Below are 18,405 nucleotides of genomic sequence, written 5' to 3'. Positions count from 1 at the left end.
AGCCACCATCTTTATTTTGTGCTGAATATAAGTAAAACATCGTAAAACAATATGTAGATACTAATTATTATCCATTTTTCGTATAAAAATCATACCTATAGTGATAAGTTTCATACAAAATATATGTAAGCCAAGTCCAGGCTCAAAGACAATTTCTGACTGTTCTGTCCCCACATAAGGCGAATGAAGGTATAACTGGCTGTTAGATGCTGTGAGACTTTCCTACCTTCGTATCCAAGAAATTGAAGACTTCACAAGCCTAGAAATGTGTGTACTCACAGCAATGAGATGAACAGCAAAATGGCTACTGAGAGGAGGGAGGCAGGAAGAGAAGTAGAAGCCACTCCCAGTTTGAATTAACTTAATTGACAGCAACATAAGTGAGCAGTAACAGCACTGGCCAATAGATATCAGCATAACATTTGTAGCTGAATGAACTTTAGTTTCTGAAACCAAGTAAAGGAGCAAGTCTTCCCACAGTGGAGGTATATATGAAGGTACAATTGTACCTCTGCAGCCTGTTAACGTTGTAAAATTATGCAGCTTGACGAAGGTTAAAAACAGACACCAGAAAAGTTTTAACACACCACAGCACAAAATTCATTGGTTTTTATTTAATTGGATATGGAGTTATGTGTAGTTAAGAGGTGAGAAGTTCACCGCTACATATTATGTAAAATGAGTCTGGATATTCTGATATTAATATTTATTTTATGTAAGAGCAGTATCAAGCATATGGCCCAGTGGCCTAATTTAAATATGTAATAACAAAGGATAAGAAACCTTGAATAATAAAGTATGATGCAAACAAAAATGCCACCAAACACCATATGATATCCCCACAGTGAATTCCTCCACATTACCCAGCACACGCACGGTATGACGACCCTCAATCTCCTCTACAAAGAGAATGGTGATTCCATCACAGCAGTATTCTCAAACTGTAATCCGTACATAGTGTTCCAGAGAGTAAAATGGCGCCGCATTAAAAAAAAAATTGAATACCCAACTCTATCTGATCCCCCGCTGCTCCGGTCTCTTCATGGTGTCGTCAAATCCTTTCCCCATCTCAGTACAGCGGGAGCGTTGTAATGATATAATTCCACCCGCTGCACTGAGACTTCAGACTCAGAGGATGTGCCCATTTTACTTTATAGCGCTCTATATGTGCCCTGCCTGAAGTCAGATGCAGGAGCCATTTGAACAGGCTGTATTTGTAGCGTTAGAATCATATTAACCATTTCCTTGTAAAGTACCGTACATATTTCATGCGTCTTTGCAGGGTCCAAGATTATATGTGATTTTGGTTACAAATGACCAAATATCAGCCTTGAACTTGGTTACAGCAGCGGAGATTCTCAAATTAAGGGCGCTCTCAGACTGCTGTATAAATATCAGACCACAATACTTAGACTGGCTGGCGGCTTTCCTGATTCGCGAGTGACCGCTGCATAGAAATACATGAAGCGGTCACGCTTGGGTCGGGAGAACCACCGGCTAGTCCGAGCATTGCGTTCTGTTGTCCTTACGATTTTATACTGCCGTCTAAGTGCGCCCTTAAAATGAGAGCAGAATCATTGTGGCAGTCGCAACCACACGCCAAATCTCATGGATTAAATTGAGATTTGGCAGTACGAGTTGCCACACGCCTGAAGCTCTCCGTTCCACCGCTTATATCTCAAGCTTGGTATCTACTACAGGTGCATATCTGGTCTCATTTTAAGGGCTCGCTCACATGAACATATATAATGGACGATTGCTATCCAATGTGTTATCTGTTAGCACTCGGATCATTCTTATTCTGTTATGCAACTTGCAGCACAAATCGGATGCCACTCAAGTATTGTTGCATGAAAATCATCGGATTGCACTCAGATGACAGTTTGATTTCGGCAGACTCACAAAATGAGAAATTTTGTTTGTCTTCTCACCTATGTTATGATTTTCTCATCTGAGAGAATCTGATCACACTAAGCTGACACTCAGATCAAACTTTCATCTACGTTTGATCAGAGTGTCTTTACCATAATCTATTTGATTCTTTTGCATGAGAGAATCTACGCTCGTTTTTACCCCGGCCTAAATCTGGGAATCTTCACTGCTGTAGTTGTGATCCAGGCTGAGATATGACCATTAGTACCCATGGGATCTCGTATATCCTTGGCAAATAAATGGTTAACACTATCAGGTTTGCCACTCCTGGGCAACGGGCTGCAAATTTAAGGGGAAGGTAGGATCCAACATTATGGCTGCATTCACACCCGTGTATAGCTGTCCGAGACCCACCACCAGTCCATGGAATCATGGTCCATGACACATGGATGAGTGAATGCAGCATTATAATAATGAGTGCTCAGCCATTATGGAGGCAGTTGCCACCTCCAATTGTGTACTATAGAAGAAGAAATATATTCCAGCCCCAGCAGCTTGTACCTGCTCACATTTGATAAATCCTGTTAGGTAAAATCTGTTCTTTTGTAGTATATGTTTGGAGATAGTGATTGTCTCTAATGCTGGCTTGAATACTCCTCCCATGCATCTAAGGCCAAGTTCACATGACCATATTTTCGGTCTTAGATTTCTTGGACACACGATTACAGCCAGGTATGTCTTACAAAACATATTTGAAAGAGAACCTACAGTATTTTGAAGATCTCGCAGTGAGCCATAGAGAGATGTGACTCACTCCGGTATGGCCTCTGGCAGACCTCTTCATGCCTTGCTCCATTTGACTGACAGGTCCTCTACCATGTGTATACATGGGGAGTGACCTGTTAATCACCTGGAGTGGGGCTGGGTGTTCCAGCTGAGGACCACATCAGACTCATCATGTGTCTCACTATGGACCCTGACTGACTTTTTCAAAATTTTTCTCTGAAATGCTGGAGTGTTTCAGAGTAAAACCTACCTAGCTGCAATTAAGCAGCCAAGCTCTGATTAATGTTGCCCGTGGTTTGGGCATCATGAATTGACTGAGATTCTCTTATAATGTTGCCAGGCTTGCAGTGACAGGGGATTGCTCAGGTAAAGGACTACAGTTTCCATGAAAACAGTGTACAGTATTCATATTTGTTTGAAAAACTTCATTCAGATTTTTACTGGATGTTTGGCCTTTTTGTAATTTTGTCACGATTTGTGTGTTTTTCTTTGGTTTTCATATACAGTACCCCAAATTCTTCTCGTTTGGCTATTTCTCCAAAGAAGGTCCAACTGCGAAACAGGTATTGTGTGTGTGTGTGTGTGTTTGTTGTTGTTTCCTTCCTTTCTATCTGGAAGAAGATGCATAACAGTGAATACAGCTTTTGAGCAGGATTACATGGATGATAAGAGCAGAGTGTTTCAATTTTTTATTTTTTTTTATACTATAAAATGATTTAGAGTTTTGTCTACTACCATGAATAAACAAATTCAAATATTAGACAAGAATAACATAAGTAAAAAAAAAATGCAGTTTTTTAATGAAGGTCTCTATTATTAAGGGAAAAAGAAATCCAAACCTATAGGGCCCTGCCATTACAACATTAAAACATAAATTAACTGTGGTTTATCACATCTTTGAAAAGTGGAGTTAAAATTCCCTAGCCACACCCCGGCCTGATTACTGCCACACCTGATTTCAATCAAGAAATCCCTTAAATAGGACTTTCTTGACAAAGTGAAGTATACCAAAAGATCCACAAAAGCTACACCTCATGACGTGATCCAAAGAAATTTTGGAACAAATGAGAAACCAAATAGTAGAAGTAACACAGTATTTCAGGAAAGGAACATCATACCAACAGTAAAATATAGTGGTGATAGAGAGATGGTCTCTGGGGCTGTTCTGCTGCTTCAGGACCTGGAAGACTTGATGTGGTAAATGAAACTGTGAATTTTGCTGTCTACCAAAAAATACTGAAGGAGAATATCCAGCCATCCATTTTTGACTTCAATCTACAGCTCACTTGGGTTATGCAGCATGATAGTGATCCAGAACACCAGCAAGTCCACCGCTGAATGATTTAAAAACAAAATTAAGACCTTTGGAGTGGCACAGTCACAGTCCTGATCTTAATCTGATTGCGATGCTTTGAAATGACCTTAAAAAGGCAGTTCATGCTCTGAAACCCTCCAATTTGGTGGAATTTTGTCCCACTCATGTTTGCAGAATTGTTGTAATTCGGCCCAGAGTGTTGTAACAGACTCATTGCCAGTTATTGCAAACTCTTTATTGCAGTTGTTGCTGCTAAGGGTGGCCCAACCAGTTATTAGGGGCAATCTTTTTCACTCAGGACCCTGTAGGTTTGGATTTCTTTTTCTCTTTAAAAATAAAGATCTTCATTAAAAACTGCATTTGGTGTTTACTTGTGTTAACTTTGTCTAACATTTAAATGTTTTGTATCACTAAACAAATTTAATGGAGTATTCCCATCTCAAAGATCCTATCCCAAAACACTTCTTCATCAGGAAAGACCATAAGTGTCACTTGTGGTCTTTCCTGATGAAGACATATTTTGTACATTGAAATGAGTAGAGTAAACCACTATCCATTTGACAATCTGGGATATACGTCTCATCATTGATCAGCAAGCGCCGAAATCATCCACAAATCTCTCCTTTCTGTCCTGGATATCGTTTGGTCATTTACTGACCCGTGGATCTGCTGTAGCTGATGTGCTTTATTACATGCTTTGTAAATACTCATAAAAGCAATAGGGTAATATAAATATATAACTTATTATATATTTGATATTATAATGTGTGCGTACATATTATATAAATATGTATGTATATATGTATGTGCGTGTATATGTATATATGGTGTGTTCGTGTGGAGATATATATATATATATATATATATATATATATATATATATATATATATATATATATATATATATATAATATTTATTTATTTATTTTTTTTACTAAAATGTATATTATAATACAATTTTACTTATATACACACACACAGCCCTGGCAAAAATTAAGAGACCACCACATCAAAACCCTGTCATGAGCAGCCCATTCTCCAGACCTGAACCCCATTGAAAACCTCTGGAATGTAATCAAGAGGATGATGGATAGCCACAAGCCATCAAACAAAGAGCTGCTTAAATTTTTGCTCAAGAAGCAGTGTGAAAGACTGGTGGCAAGCATGCCGAGACGCGTGAAAGCTGTTTTTAAAAATCATGGTTATTCCACGAAATATTGATTTCTGAACTCTTCCCGAGTTAAAACATTAGTATTGTTGTTTCTAAATGATTATGAACTTGTTTTCTTTGCATCATTTGAGGTCTGAAAGCACTTTTTTTTTTAAATTTTGACCATTTCTCCTTTTCAGAAAGAAACAAAACAAAATTTATTTTATTTAAATTCGGAGACATGTTGTCAGAAGTTTGTAGACTAAAAGAACAATTTACATTTTACTCAAAAATATACCTATAAAGAGACAAATCAGACAAACTGAACATTTGAAAGTGGTCTCTTAATTTTTACCAGGGGGGGGGGTGTATTATGATTTTTTTATTCATTATGAAAATATGAATGTTATGTCTGCAATACATTTATTTGCTACTAAATATTGTACTGACAGATGGCAGAAACTTCATTCTCCATAACATTCTTCGGGGAGGGATACAGTCAGGGCATAGACCCACAACAGGGGAAACCCAATGTGAAAATCTGCACACAGGTTTCAGGACCAGGTAAAGTTTTCTCCTCTTTGTCAAACTAAACTTCTAGTAAAATAATGTAAATTATCTCAAAGCTGTTATTTCTGAAATAGAATTTTCTTAGTATTTTTCACAAAAATTGCTTCACAGAAGCTGGATATGTTACTACCCCAATAGCTATGGTTCAAGCCGGAATGACTATTCTAAAGGAGCCAGAATCTCTTCCAAAAAGGTACCTGTAGTAGTCGAATACAAATGTCTTACTAATGTAATTGTGGGTGCAAAGCCTCTTGGACATACAGTATATCACAAAAATGAGTACACCCCACACATTTTTGTAAATATTATTATATCTTTTCATGGGACAACACTGAAGGTATGACACTAATGCAATGTAAAGTAGTCACTGTACAGCATGTATAACAGTGTAAATTTGTGCGCTCTCTGAATAACTCAACACACAGCCGTTCATGTCTAAACTGCTGGCAACAAAAGTGAGTACACCTCTAAGGCTAGGTTCATACTGCGTTAAAGCAGCCCATTCAACGCATAGCATTGACGGGCTGCGTTAACGCTATAGCATAACGCGATCGCGTTATGTTATACCGCTAGCGCAGATGCTTCATCTCCGCTAGTGGTGACGTACCCTCTTACACTGCAGCCCGCGTCCGAGGGTCCGTCACTGAATGACGGCACATCGCTAGCGCATGCCGATGCACCTGATAATGGGGGTTAATGGCAGCGTTAACGGACTGCATTATGCCGCGGTGTAACGCAGTCCGTCTAATGGACTGCCATAATGCAGAGTGACCCGAGCCTAAGTAAAAATGGCCAAATTGTGACCAAAGTATCAATATTTTGTGTGGCCACCATTATTTTCAAGCCTTCCCTAACTTTCTTAGGCTCCTCCACCTTCTATTTGAGCTTGCTCCACAGATGCTCAATAGGGTTTAGATCTGGAGACGTGCTTGGCCAGTCCTGCACCTTTACCCTCAGTTTCTTTAGTAAGGCAATGGTCGTCTTGGAGGTGTATTTGGGGTTATGCTGGAATATTGCTCTGCGGCCCAGTTTCTGAAGGGAGGGGATCATGCTCTGCTTCAGTATGTCACAGTACATGTTGGCATTCATGGTTTCCTCAATGAACTGTAGCTCCCCACAGTCGGTAGCACTCATGCAGCCCAAAACCATGACTCTCCCATCACAATGCTTGACTGTAGGCCAAGACACACTTATCTTTGTACTCCTCACCTTGTTGCTGCCATACACTCTTAAGGCCCCGTCTCACTAAGCAATCTCGGTAGCGAGATCGCTGCTGAGTCACAACTTTTGTGACATAACAGCGATCTCACCAGCGAGATCGCTATGTGTGACAGCGATCAGCGAGCGGCCCCCCTGCCGGTATCGCTGATCGCTGCAAGAAACCTCTGGACATTTCTTTGATCGCTGGTCTCCCGCTGGCCAGCACGCATCGCTGCGTGTGACAGGCGGGAGACCAGCGATCAGGTATAAAAAATAAAAAAAATAAAAAATATAGTTATTCTCACCTTCCGACGTCGCGTTCAGCCATCCCGCCTCTCTCCACGCTCCGGTCCCAGTGATCCTTTGCACGAATGACCGCGAGATTTTGTTATCCCGCGAGACTGTGACATCTCGCTGTCATTCTCGCAAAGGATCACTGGGACCGGAGCGTGGAGAGAGGCGGCATGGCTGAACGCGACGTCGGAAGGTGAGAATAACTATATTTTTTATTTTGATTCTATTTTTTACAGGATGGCCAGCGATGCCGGGCGCTCGGCATCGCTGTGCTGATCGCTGGTGAAGCTGTCTGTGTGACAGCTCACCAGCGATCACATAGCGATTTACCAGCGATCCTGACACCTTCATATCGGTGTCGGGATCGCTGGTAAGTCGCTTAGTGTGACGGGGCCTTTAAACTTATTTGGTTCAGATAGTGTTATCTTGGCTTTCTGGAACCATGTCCTTGGTCTGCTTGTCTTCCGCAAACAGTTTGTGGATTTTCTTGTGCATCATCTTTAGAACAGGCTTCCTTCTGGGATGACAGCCATGCAGATCAATTTGATGCAGTGTGCAGCCTATGGACTGAGCACTGACAGGCTTACCTCCCCCCACCCCTTTAACTTCTGTAGCAAGGCTGCCAGCATTCATACGCCTATTTTGAAAAGACAATCTCTGGAGATGACGCTGAGCACGTGCACGCCATTTCTTTGGTCGACCATGGCGAGGCCAGTTCTGAGTGGAACCTGTGTTAAACTGATGTACAATCTTGACCACTGAGCTGCAGCTCGGTTTCAGGATGTTGGCAATCTTCCTATAGCCTAGGCCATCTTTATTTATAGCAACAATTCTTTTTTCTTTTAGATCCTCAGCTTGTAACACTAAGTGTCATGACACTGGGGAGGGAAAATGGCTTACTGGGCACAATTCGGCTATTTTCACTTAGGGGTGTACTCTCTTTTGTTGCCAGCAGTGTAGACATTAGTGGTTGTGTTGAGTTTTTGAGAGGGAACACCAAATTTAGACTGTTATACAAGCTGTACACTGACTACTTTACATTGCATCAAAGTGCCGTATCTTCAGTGTTGTCCCATGAAAATACATAAAATATTTACAAAAATGTGAGGGGTGTACTCACTTTTGTATTATACTGTATACCCAAATTGTCCATTACAATATAGTAAAAGAAAGGAGGCAGCACCCCAAATATTTGAGCAAAGGTTGACTTTTATTGACCCATGTGGCGACATTTCATTTGCCACATGGGCCAATAAAAATCTTCCTTTTGCACAATTAATTGAAGTACTGATGCCTTTTTCCTACTACAATTATCTACAATTATTTTTTATTATACTGTTTAGCATAGGTGGGCAATTAATTTTCCACATGACCCCATGACTATTGTGGAGGGACTAATCATACTGCTTCTGATATCCAGCCCTCAGTACCATGAAAAACATCTTCCCTAAAAACAGTATGACACTCACTCACACTCTCGCTCCTCACACCATGATCCCACACATACAATGATGACCCCATTGGCAGTATAACCTCCTACAGCGCCTTATGTGGGCAATGATGATTAAGACCCACCCACCATATTCCTCTTTAACACAATATGATGGCCTCCACAGGCCCCACACACAGTATGATGCCCCACACAAAGTATGATGGTCCCACAGCTCAGCACACAGTATGCTGGACCCCACAGCCATCCACACACAGTATGATGCCTGCACACACAATGTAATGACCCCAGAGTGCTCTAACACCATATGGTGATATCCCACATGAAGTATGATGGCCCCCCTCAAAATATGATTCCCCAAAGCCCCACAACACCATATGCGCCACCCGTAAATAAAAGAATAACCATAAACAAACACTCTTCACCTATCCCCCGCTGCTCTGGTTTTTGCTTTCTGCTGACTGAGACTCCATCTCGATCTAATGGTGAGGCCAGTCTCTGTGCCACGGTTTCCAGCTCATCTGATGTCTCGGTGGGGGGGATAGGAACATCCAAAGGGCAAAATGTACTTTGTCCAGGTCTGCGCTAATACTTGATAAACACTTCAGCTGCCTGATATTTTTATCTAGTAATGTTGCCTGCCTTTCCTGCGTTCATTCAGTCTTTCCTCTCAGTGTGTGCATTTCAGTTTCTTAATTGTTAATGGGAAAATCTCTTCTGTTTGTAATCATGTTTACATTTTGTAGAATTCTATTTTTAATTTATATTGTTTAATCTATTAAAGGGGTTGTCTCGGCTTATGATACTGATTTTCTATCAATATCATCACTGCAACTTAGCTCCCATTCACTGCAGTTCCCTGAATTTTCCCTTCACCCATGACAGCACGCCTGAGGAATCCGCCCCGCCAGGACAGGAACCTACTGAGATATAAGGGACAGCACCTCTCCCCCGCTTCAGTTGGGTTCCTGTCCTAGAAGGGAATCCCACTGTCAGCAGTGCCTATCATGGGCGAAAGGTCCCAGGCCCGTCCGGCGCGGGAAGAACAGGGGTCTCACCTGTAGCGCTGGCCGCCGGGTCCTGGATGCACAGTCCCCGGTGACCCCCTTGGGCTCCGGGTTCGTGTGGGTGTATGTGGTGGCTCCTGGATGCTCCACTGCGCCGCCCTCCCCCCACGCGGGCCCGCGTTCTCGCTCCCCCTGAGCACCTAGTGGGGGAGAGCCGCTGGCGTCTTCCGGCGCAGAGGATCATGCGCGCGCTGACTAACGTCAGCTAGGCGACGGTGTCATGGCGCCGGGTGCGACGCCGGCTTTTCCGAAGCGGTCGCAGGGGGGAGGGGAGGAGACACCCACCAGGGACGGAGGCGGGTTATTTAAACGAGGAGAGCGGCATGGCGGGGGTCAAACATGGAGACTGAGCAGGAGCGATCGCCGTCTCCACCGACTCTGCCTCCCTCACAGCCCTCCGGCCGCAAGCATGGAAGCCACTCAAGTAGCAGTCGCCCCAGTTGCAGGTCGGGGGACTCCTCAAGATCCAAAGAGCACAGAACACGTGCTCCGACACAGCCTCCGAGTCCGGTACCCTTGATTGTGGGTGGTGAGTGATCTTCGTGAATGCTAACAGTCTGTTAATAGGGGTTCCCTGTTGTATGTTTAACCCCGTAGGAAAAGCCTAAGAAAGCGGGGAGTAAGGAGAACAATAGGGAGTGTGCTATATGTAAAAGTCCCCTAGCAAAAGACTGGCAGAAAGACCTCTGCGCCAATTGCATCCAGCGAACCATGGCAGAAGAAGCGCCTAGTTTCGCAGCCAACCTTATATCGGCCATTAGGTCAGAGATGGAAGGTTCAATTAAGAACTTATTGAAAAAAGGGGGGTAAGCCATGTTTTCTGGTAGGAGACACGGATGCTCTCCTTAAGGCCATCAGGGCAACGATGGGCCTACAGGAAGAAAAAGCGGCTAAATCCTTAGAGGACGTCATGTTTGGGGGGACTACAAGAGGAAAAAACGGACCTTTCCAGTTAATAAAAAGGTCCAGGCACTAATCGAGAGAGAATGGAGGAAATCCGAGAGATCTGGGGCTCTTCCCTCCTCCTCTAAGAGATGGAACCCCTTTGAGCATAAGGACACAGAGATATGGGATAAAGTCCCAAAGATTGACGCAGCGGTGTCCAGGTCTTCCAAGAAATCGGCTCTCCCCTTGAAAGACTCAGGGGTTCTTAGAGACCCGCTAGACAAAAAAGCGGATTCCTATCTTAAGGCATGCATGGGAAGCAGCAGCAGGAGGATTGAAGTCGGCAATAGCGGGCACCTGCACGGCACGTTCCCTAATGATTTGGCTGCAGCAGTTAGAAGAGAGACTAGCGTCAAAGGTCCCAAGAGATAAAATTCTGGCAGATATGTATCTTCTGCACGGGGCAGCAGCTTTTTTGGCAGACACCTCGGCGGACTCCATGAGGTTGACAGCCAGAGCGGCAGGATTATCAAGTGCCGCTAGACGCGCGTTGTGGCTTAAAGGCTGTCCAGGCGACCTACAGTCTAAAGCTAAACTATGCTCTCTCCCATGCGATGGTCGTTTTTTATTCGGGAAAAATCTAGATGATATCTTGGATAAAGCAAGTGATAGGAAGAAAGGCTTTCCCAGATTCCCGGCAGACCAGAGAAGGCCGCACTTTCGGAGAGGAAGATTCAACAGAGGTCGTCCTCCGGCAGATAGAAAAAGATGGGAAGATAAAAGGAAAAAGGAGTCTGGATTTATGTTTGGTGGAGGCACCTCCACGTCAAAAAAATACCCACAATGACGCCAGCATTCCGGTAGGGGGGAGATTAGCGCTATTTTCTCAGGCCTGGGGAAAGATCTCTTCCAATACCTGGATCCTATGCATCATAAGAGAAGGCCTGAAGATCCCCTTCATTTCCCAGCCAAAAGCAACGTTTGTCATTACCCCTATCAGAAAAGCAATAGAAGAACAGCTAGCCTTAGAATCAGAAATCCTGAGCCTGGTAGACAAGCAGGTCCTTTCCGAAGTCCCGAACATACAAGAGGGAACGGGGTTCTATTCCTCCCTCTTTCTGATAAAAAAAACAAACAAATCAGTCATTCAGGACAATCATAAACCTCAGAGGCCTCAATCGGTGGATAAAAAATCAGACCTTCAAGATGGAATCGGTAGCTACAGCCATAAAGCTACTACACCAAGATTGTTTTATGGCCGTAGTCGATTTAAAGGACGCTTACTATCACATCCCCATCCATCCAGGTTATCAAAAATACTTGAGAGTGGCTCTCTATATCCAGGGCGTGCTCAGGCATTTCCAGTTCCGGGCTCTTCCATTTGGCATAGCCATAGCCCCAAGGGTCTTTACCAAGGTTGTAGCGGAGATGACAGCTTTCCTCCGAATTCACAACACGGTCATAATACCCTATTTGGACGATTTTCTGATAGTGGGCAGCTCAGAAGACCACTGTGCGGCACAGTTGAGTCGGGTGACAGACACCCTACAGGAACTAGGGTGGATCATAAATTTCAAAAAGTCGAGCCCACAGCCCCTAAAAAATCAGACCTTTCTAGGATTTATCCTGGATTCAGGGCAGCAAGTTTGTCTGCTACTGGATACCAAGATAGAAAAGGTGGAGAAGGTGACCTTGGCTGCCCGAGACCAACCTCACATGACATTGAGGAACGCGATGTCTGTACTGGGTGCCCTGACGTCCTGTATTCCGGCGGTCAGGTGGGCTCCATTTCACACCCGACAGCTTCAGGGGGAGGTTCTGTCAGCACAAAGATCGCTGAGAGGGCGTTTAGAAGGAAGACTGGAGCTTTCCTTCGAGGTCAGAGACTCTCAACTGGTGGCTAGACAGGACAAACTTGGCTTCAGGAATGCCATGGGACAGACAGACAGATATAATACTGACAGACGCGAGCTCCTCGGGGTGGGGGGCACACCTAAGGGGTCACGTAGCCCAGGGTTCCTGGATGCCTCGAGAGATGGACGCATCTTCCAACCTGAGAGAACTGTGGGCAGTGAACAAAGCCCTAAGCCACTTTATTCCCCTACTCAAGGGGCCGCAATGTCCGGATCATGTCGGACAACAAAGTAACGGTGGCATACATCAACCACCAGGGGGGTACAAGATCACACTCCCTGATGGAGGCAGCGAGCGACATTTTTTACAGAGCGGAACAGCACCTACACTTCCTAACAGCCTTGCATATAAAGGGGGCAGAAAATATAGAGGCCGATTTCCTGAGCCGCAATACTCTGAGGCAAGGAGAATGGGCCCTAAATTGGTCCGTTTTTTAAAAAATAACACAGCTTTGGGGGAAACCAATGATAGACCTCTTTGCCAACAAAAACAACAGGCAAGTAGAGAGGTTTTGCTCACTGAACCCAAGAGAAGAACCATGGGCAGTGGACTCATTACAAATTCCGTGGGATTTCAGACTAGCCTATGTGTCCCCCCCCCCAGTGGCCCTGATCCCAACAGTAGTCAGGAAAATCAGGAACGATCAAGCCAGGATAATCCTAATAGCCCCATTTTGGCCAAAAAGGCCCTGGTTCTCTCTGCTACGAATGATGTCTCTCTCAGATCCCTGGGTTCTGCCAGAAATCCCAGACCTACTAGCTCAAGGTCCAATATTCCATGCTCAGGTCAAGGGATTCCATCTGATGGCGTGGAATTTGAGAGGTCGCTGCTAATGGATAGAGGGTTCTCTCCCGGGTTGGTGGCCACCCTGCTAAAGAGTAGGAAGCCGGTGATGACTAATATCTACGGCAGAACTTGGAATAAATTCCTGCAATTCCTAGGTAAGCCGTTAGAACAAGAACCCCCGATTATTGCCATCTTGGAATTTTTACAATCAGGATTGCAGCTGGGATTAGCGGTAAACACACTTAAAGTTCAGGTATCTGCACTAGGTACGCTCTATAACTGTAACTTGGCAGCAAATAGATGGGTAGCCAGATTTATTAAATCCTGCCATAGGTCTAGACCTATCCCAATACCTAGGCTAGCCCCGTGTGATTTAAACCTGGTACTAGCTGCCCTTACAAAAGAACCAAATGAGCCCCTACAACAACTACCCATAAAATATCTTACCCTAAAAACGATCATTTTAGTGGCCCTTACATCGGCCCGTAGAGTAAGCGACTTGCAGGCTCTCTCGGTGAATCCACCCTATACACAAATTTTTCAGGACAGGGTGGTATTAAAAACAGACCCCACTTATCTACCTAAGGTAGTATCAGATTTCCATCGAAGTCAGGCGATTATCCTTCCGTCCTTTTGCGAAAATCCAAAGAACCCAGGGGAGGAAAAATTCCATAATTTGGACGTTAAGAGAGCCCTGCTAGAATATATATCTGTCACTAGCCAGTGGAGGAGGTTCCAGTCCCTTTTCGTAGCTTTTCAGGGTGTCAGGAAAGGCTATGGGGTTTCAAAGGGGACTATTGCCAGATGGATTAGGGAGGCCATAAGTGTAGCCTACTCGGCAAGTGGCGTTCCAATTCCTGACGGCATCAAGGCTCATTCCACCAGAGCCGTGGCGACCTCCTGGGCTGAAAAGGCAGAGGTATCGATTGAACAAATTTGTAAGGCCGCTACCTGGGCCTCACCTTCAATCTTCTTTAAGCACTATAGATTAAATCTATCCTCCTCTGCTGACTTAACCTAGAAGGGTGCTACAAGCGGTGGTCCCTACCTAAGGTGTTTCAAAGTCTCCAAAAATCTCTCAGGTGTGCTTTCATGGGTGAAGGGAAAACCACCATGATTACTTACCGGTAGCCGTTTTTTCCGGAACCCATGACAGCACCCGTATATTCCCCCCCCCCCTTTTTCACCGTATGGGTGTGCACGTTTAGTAGGGTGCATTTGTGTGATGTGGTGTTGGATTAACATGTAACTAACCGGGAAGTCCTCATGTTCTGTAACCAACTGAAGCGGGGGAGAGGTGCCGCCCCTTATATCTCAGTAGGTTCCTGTCCTGGTAGGGCGGATCCCTCTCTCAGGTGTGCTGTCATGGGTTCTGGAAAAAACGGCTACCGGTAAGTAACCATGGTGGTTTCATATCTATTTGCCCATTGATCTAATTTCCTTAATATTGAAATTGGAAAACCAAGACTGAAAAGTTGTGAAATTATGAGAATCCCGGAATCATGACTCTTTCTTAATAATATGCAAATGATGAAAAAATGGAGACAAGATTTTTCGAAACATCTTCATTTGTGTGGAGTATGATCACCACACGCAAAAATACATGCACTTCCACGCCTTGGCTTGCTATTAATGGTTGTCTGAGGACTATTTTGCAAAACTGAATGCCTTTGGGCATGTAAGATATTCAAGGTCCACTGCTGGCAGCTCCCATAGCAATTGTCACCTATGGAGCACATTCAGGACATCATTGATCGCCAAGTCCAAAGGCACTGCAGGCTATGGTAGTATGCTTAGGCTATGCTGGCCGCTCACAGTAATACAAACAATATGTGGCTTAGTGTAATGTTGAATAATTGCTCCTGGTACGATACACTTGGGAAAAATGGCTGTAACATCGAGCTGTTGGTGTACCTGGAATGAACACTAGAGCAACCCGGTTATCATATATTATGCCACCCCACAGCATAATCCCGGGAGTAGGACCCATGTAATGTTTCCTCGTGAAGACTTCTTCAAGGTATTGCCCTCTTGGTATCCAGATGGAGACATGAAGTTGGAATTGAGCTCTATCCTCTTCAGTGATTAGCCCCACTTTTCATCTTAGATGCAATGAAAGCCAGAGATTGGTCTGGTTATGATGTGGGTAATGCCATGAAGAGGTCTACACAAGTCAACTACTTCTGTGAGGTGGCATAATGTACTGTACCCCTTTTGCCTTCATTCTGGTACACTACCAGCTCAGCATTACATTGGTTTGTTGGTGAAACCAGTAGTACAGTCAGTTCTCCAGTGTGTCCCAGGAGCCATTTTTCAACACCTAATTCAATGACTTCTCAACATTGAAATTCCAGCATCAAGATTGAAGAGTGTGTATCAATGATTTATCCTGGGGATAAGGTCCTCAAAATCATAAGCCTGGATAACCCCTTTTATTATTCTTTTTGTACAAGATTCAACATTTTTCACATGTACGTACTGAGGTTCCTCATCAACGTCTATAAGCCAGGTTGGACGTCAGAACAGTTTTGTTGCATTTCCTGCGCTATTGATTATTCATGGTGTAATCTGAATTTTAATGAATATATGTGTATAATTTATTTTAATTTTTTTCTCCCAGTGGAGGAGTGTACACTCCAGGAGCAGCATTTTCCAAAACCAAGTTGATTGACCGACTGAACAAGGCTGGCATTCATTTTACTGTTCTTAGCCAGACGGAGTAATACTTTCCACTATAACTACCTGTATGACAAACTGGTTCAGCACTTAATAAAACATTCAATAAATATTTCACATGAAAATGAATTGCGTTAATAAAAAGTTCTGTGTAAAATGAAAATTGTTAATGTTTTTCATTAATAAACAACAAAGTCTATACTAAAGGGGTATACTCATAGTATGAAATTGGTATAGTTGGAGATTATGAAAGTAAATAGAAAAAGCAATATAATTGTAAACTTATCAACTTTCATTCTCCTGCTGTGAAATTTTGTATCTTGCATAATGTACAACTTTGTGCCAGGGACACCAACCACCAGAGGCTGGCTGAGCATGTGCAGTAGTTACCTTCCAATAGAGGGGTTAAACCCTAATATACCAGCCAACTCTCCCCTTCCCCTTGATTTCTATACAGCAAATATCTGCTTTATTCTTCCTACTAGCCTCTGACCTATTATCAGTCATGCATAATCACAATCACCTGGACCACCACGCAGTTTCCAGAAATGTTCTTCTACTACTTGGTTTCACTTTCCAAGCCCTATTTTTGCTCAAAGTCATAAGATTCCTTTTCCAAACAATTTTATTAACATTTTAAAACAGAGCATACATAAATTTAATATGAAGCATTCATGACACATGAAAGGAAAAATAAAAAACAACCAGACTAAATAACAATAAGAATTTATGGAAACATTTCCAGCCAGCGAGACCACTTCTTTATAAAGGAAGGAAGACAGCCATTCAGCAACGCTAATTTTTGCTCATATGACTTATGTAAAGTCAGCTTTGAAATAATATCGAGTGAAGAGGGCACTCGAGTGGATTTCCTATAAAACACAATTTCATTTTTAGAAACCAAAAGTAAATGAAAGACCAATTTCCTAACAGAAGGATTCAATCGATTTGCATCCAGTGAGAGCAGGGCGAACTGAGGAGTCAGTGAAAAATCTGATTGTTTTAAAATTAGAAATAAGAAAGGAGATTTCCTCCCAAAAATGCCAAAGACATGGACAGAACCAAAACAAAGTCATAAGATTCCAGATCAAGCAATGATAGACCGTTAATGTGCCACTCTAAGTGAGCACAAACTCGGTAGACTAAGCTGCTAAAGCAGAATTGTCACTCAAGGAGGTGTGCGCCCTTACCCCCACAGTCCCAACAGTTAGGCTAAGTGCACACGTTGCAGAAAATTTCTGCTCAAAAACCTGAATCCCTTCCCAGAAACCGCACCTATTTTTCCCCGCTGCGTTTTTTGCGCGTTTTTGATGCGTTTTTTCCGCAGCGGTTTCTAAAAGCATGGGAGAAGCCTAAACCGCGGAAAAATCTGCAAAATTAATGTGCATGCTGTGGTTTTTACCGCATAAAACGCATCAATGTGCACAAAGTGCAAAATGCATAGAAATGGCTGTGCAACTTATTTTTAGCAGTTTTATAGTGAAAACCGTGGTAAAAAACGCTAAAAAAACGCTGTGTGTGAACACAGCCTAAGGAGACGAGAAGCTGTGCAGCAGTGTGCTGCTGAGCACACAAGTTGTGAAAAACTTTATAGTAAGTAGTTTGTTATGGCTAGTTCAGAAATGGCATGCTCCTATTTTCGTTTTTTTTCATATTGAACTGGACAGACAATATGGCTACAGAGTGGAATAGAACCTGTTTTGTCTTTTTTCGCCTCTCCATTGCGGATATTGAAAATCAAAGTATTTGGCCCCTAATGCATTAAGTCCAAGTGGGTGTTATAAATGGGGTCATGTACTTCGTTTCCCCGTATGATGCTGACCATTCATAAGTGGGCAGCAATGCTCAAAGGAAAGAAGAACATGCTTCCAACATAACATAGAACAGGTTTCTCACTATGTGAGATGTTATCACACAGACCTGATCTTCTGTCTAACCTGTATGAGTCAGTGTAGGACCATGCAGCTGAGGTGTATTACATTGCAAACCTTTCTATAATATTTCCTCCTTTCATAGCATTGTCAGCTCTGCTATACTTTCCCCCTTTTCCCACACTTCTTTTCAGGAGCTGAAAGATTAAAGTGTCAGGATCATACTTATGTCTGTTGTGCTCAACTGCTCTCCTGTATCAGATGTAATGACTGTCTGATCTCACTGCAAAACAACGTTCCTGTTCTGGACTTCAGGACTACTCCCTTAGTGTGATATGACACCCTGCTCTGATCTATCTGCAGAGCAGTTACAAGTTGAGCATAACTGTGTTTACTGACACCTCTCAGGACAGTGTAGAAGGCGGGGCAGTATAGGAAGGCTGACAGTGCTATCAAAGAAGGTGAGATAAATGTTTGTAATGTGACACCACTAAACGAGACTTCACCACTCCTCCCTACTCACTGACTCATGCAGGAGGTTAGAACTGGAAATGAGCGGATTAAGCAAA

General features: G+C 43.4%; 1 protein-coding gene across 2 annotated transcripts in view; it reads left to right on the top strand.

The window, feature by feature from the left end:
• LOC141049023 (saccharopine dehydrogenase-like oxidoreductase) overlaps window positions 1-16,128 on the top strand; it is a 173,372-nt gene extending 157,244 nt beyond the window's left edge. For both annotated transcript variants that reach the window (XM_073545124.1, XM_073545123.1), the window contains 4 exons: window positions 3,165-3,221; window positions 5,576-5,687; window positions 5,805-5,886; window positions 15,910-16,128. In XM_073545124.1, the coding sequence (XP_073401225.1) occupies window positions 3,165-3,221; window positions 5,576-5,687; window positions 5,805-5,886; window positions 15,910-16,012 (354 nt within the window). In that variant the 3' untranslated portion in view covers window positions 16,013-16,128. The remainder of the gene's footprint in view (window positions 1-3,164; window positions 3,222-5,575; window positions 5,688-5,804; window positions 5,887-15,909) is intronic.
• Window positions 16,129-18,405: the final 2,277 nt, after the last annotated feature.

Source organism: Dendrobates tinctorius, unplaced genomic scaffold (genome assembly GCF_039654945.1).
Source record: "Dendrobates tinctorius isolate UK_male_01 unplaced genomic scaffold, ASM3965494v1 ptg000140l, whole genome shotgun sequence".
Taxonomy (NCBI): Eukaryota; Metazoa; Chordata; class Amphibia; order Anura; family Dendrobatidae; genus Dendrobates; species Dendrobates tinctorius.
The sequence above is the reverse complement of the archived record's forward strand: the minus strand, read 5'-3'. Positions and strand labels throughout refer to the sequence as shown.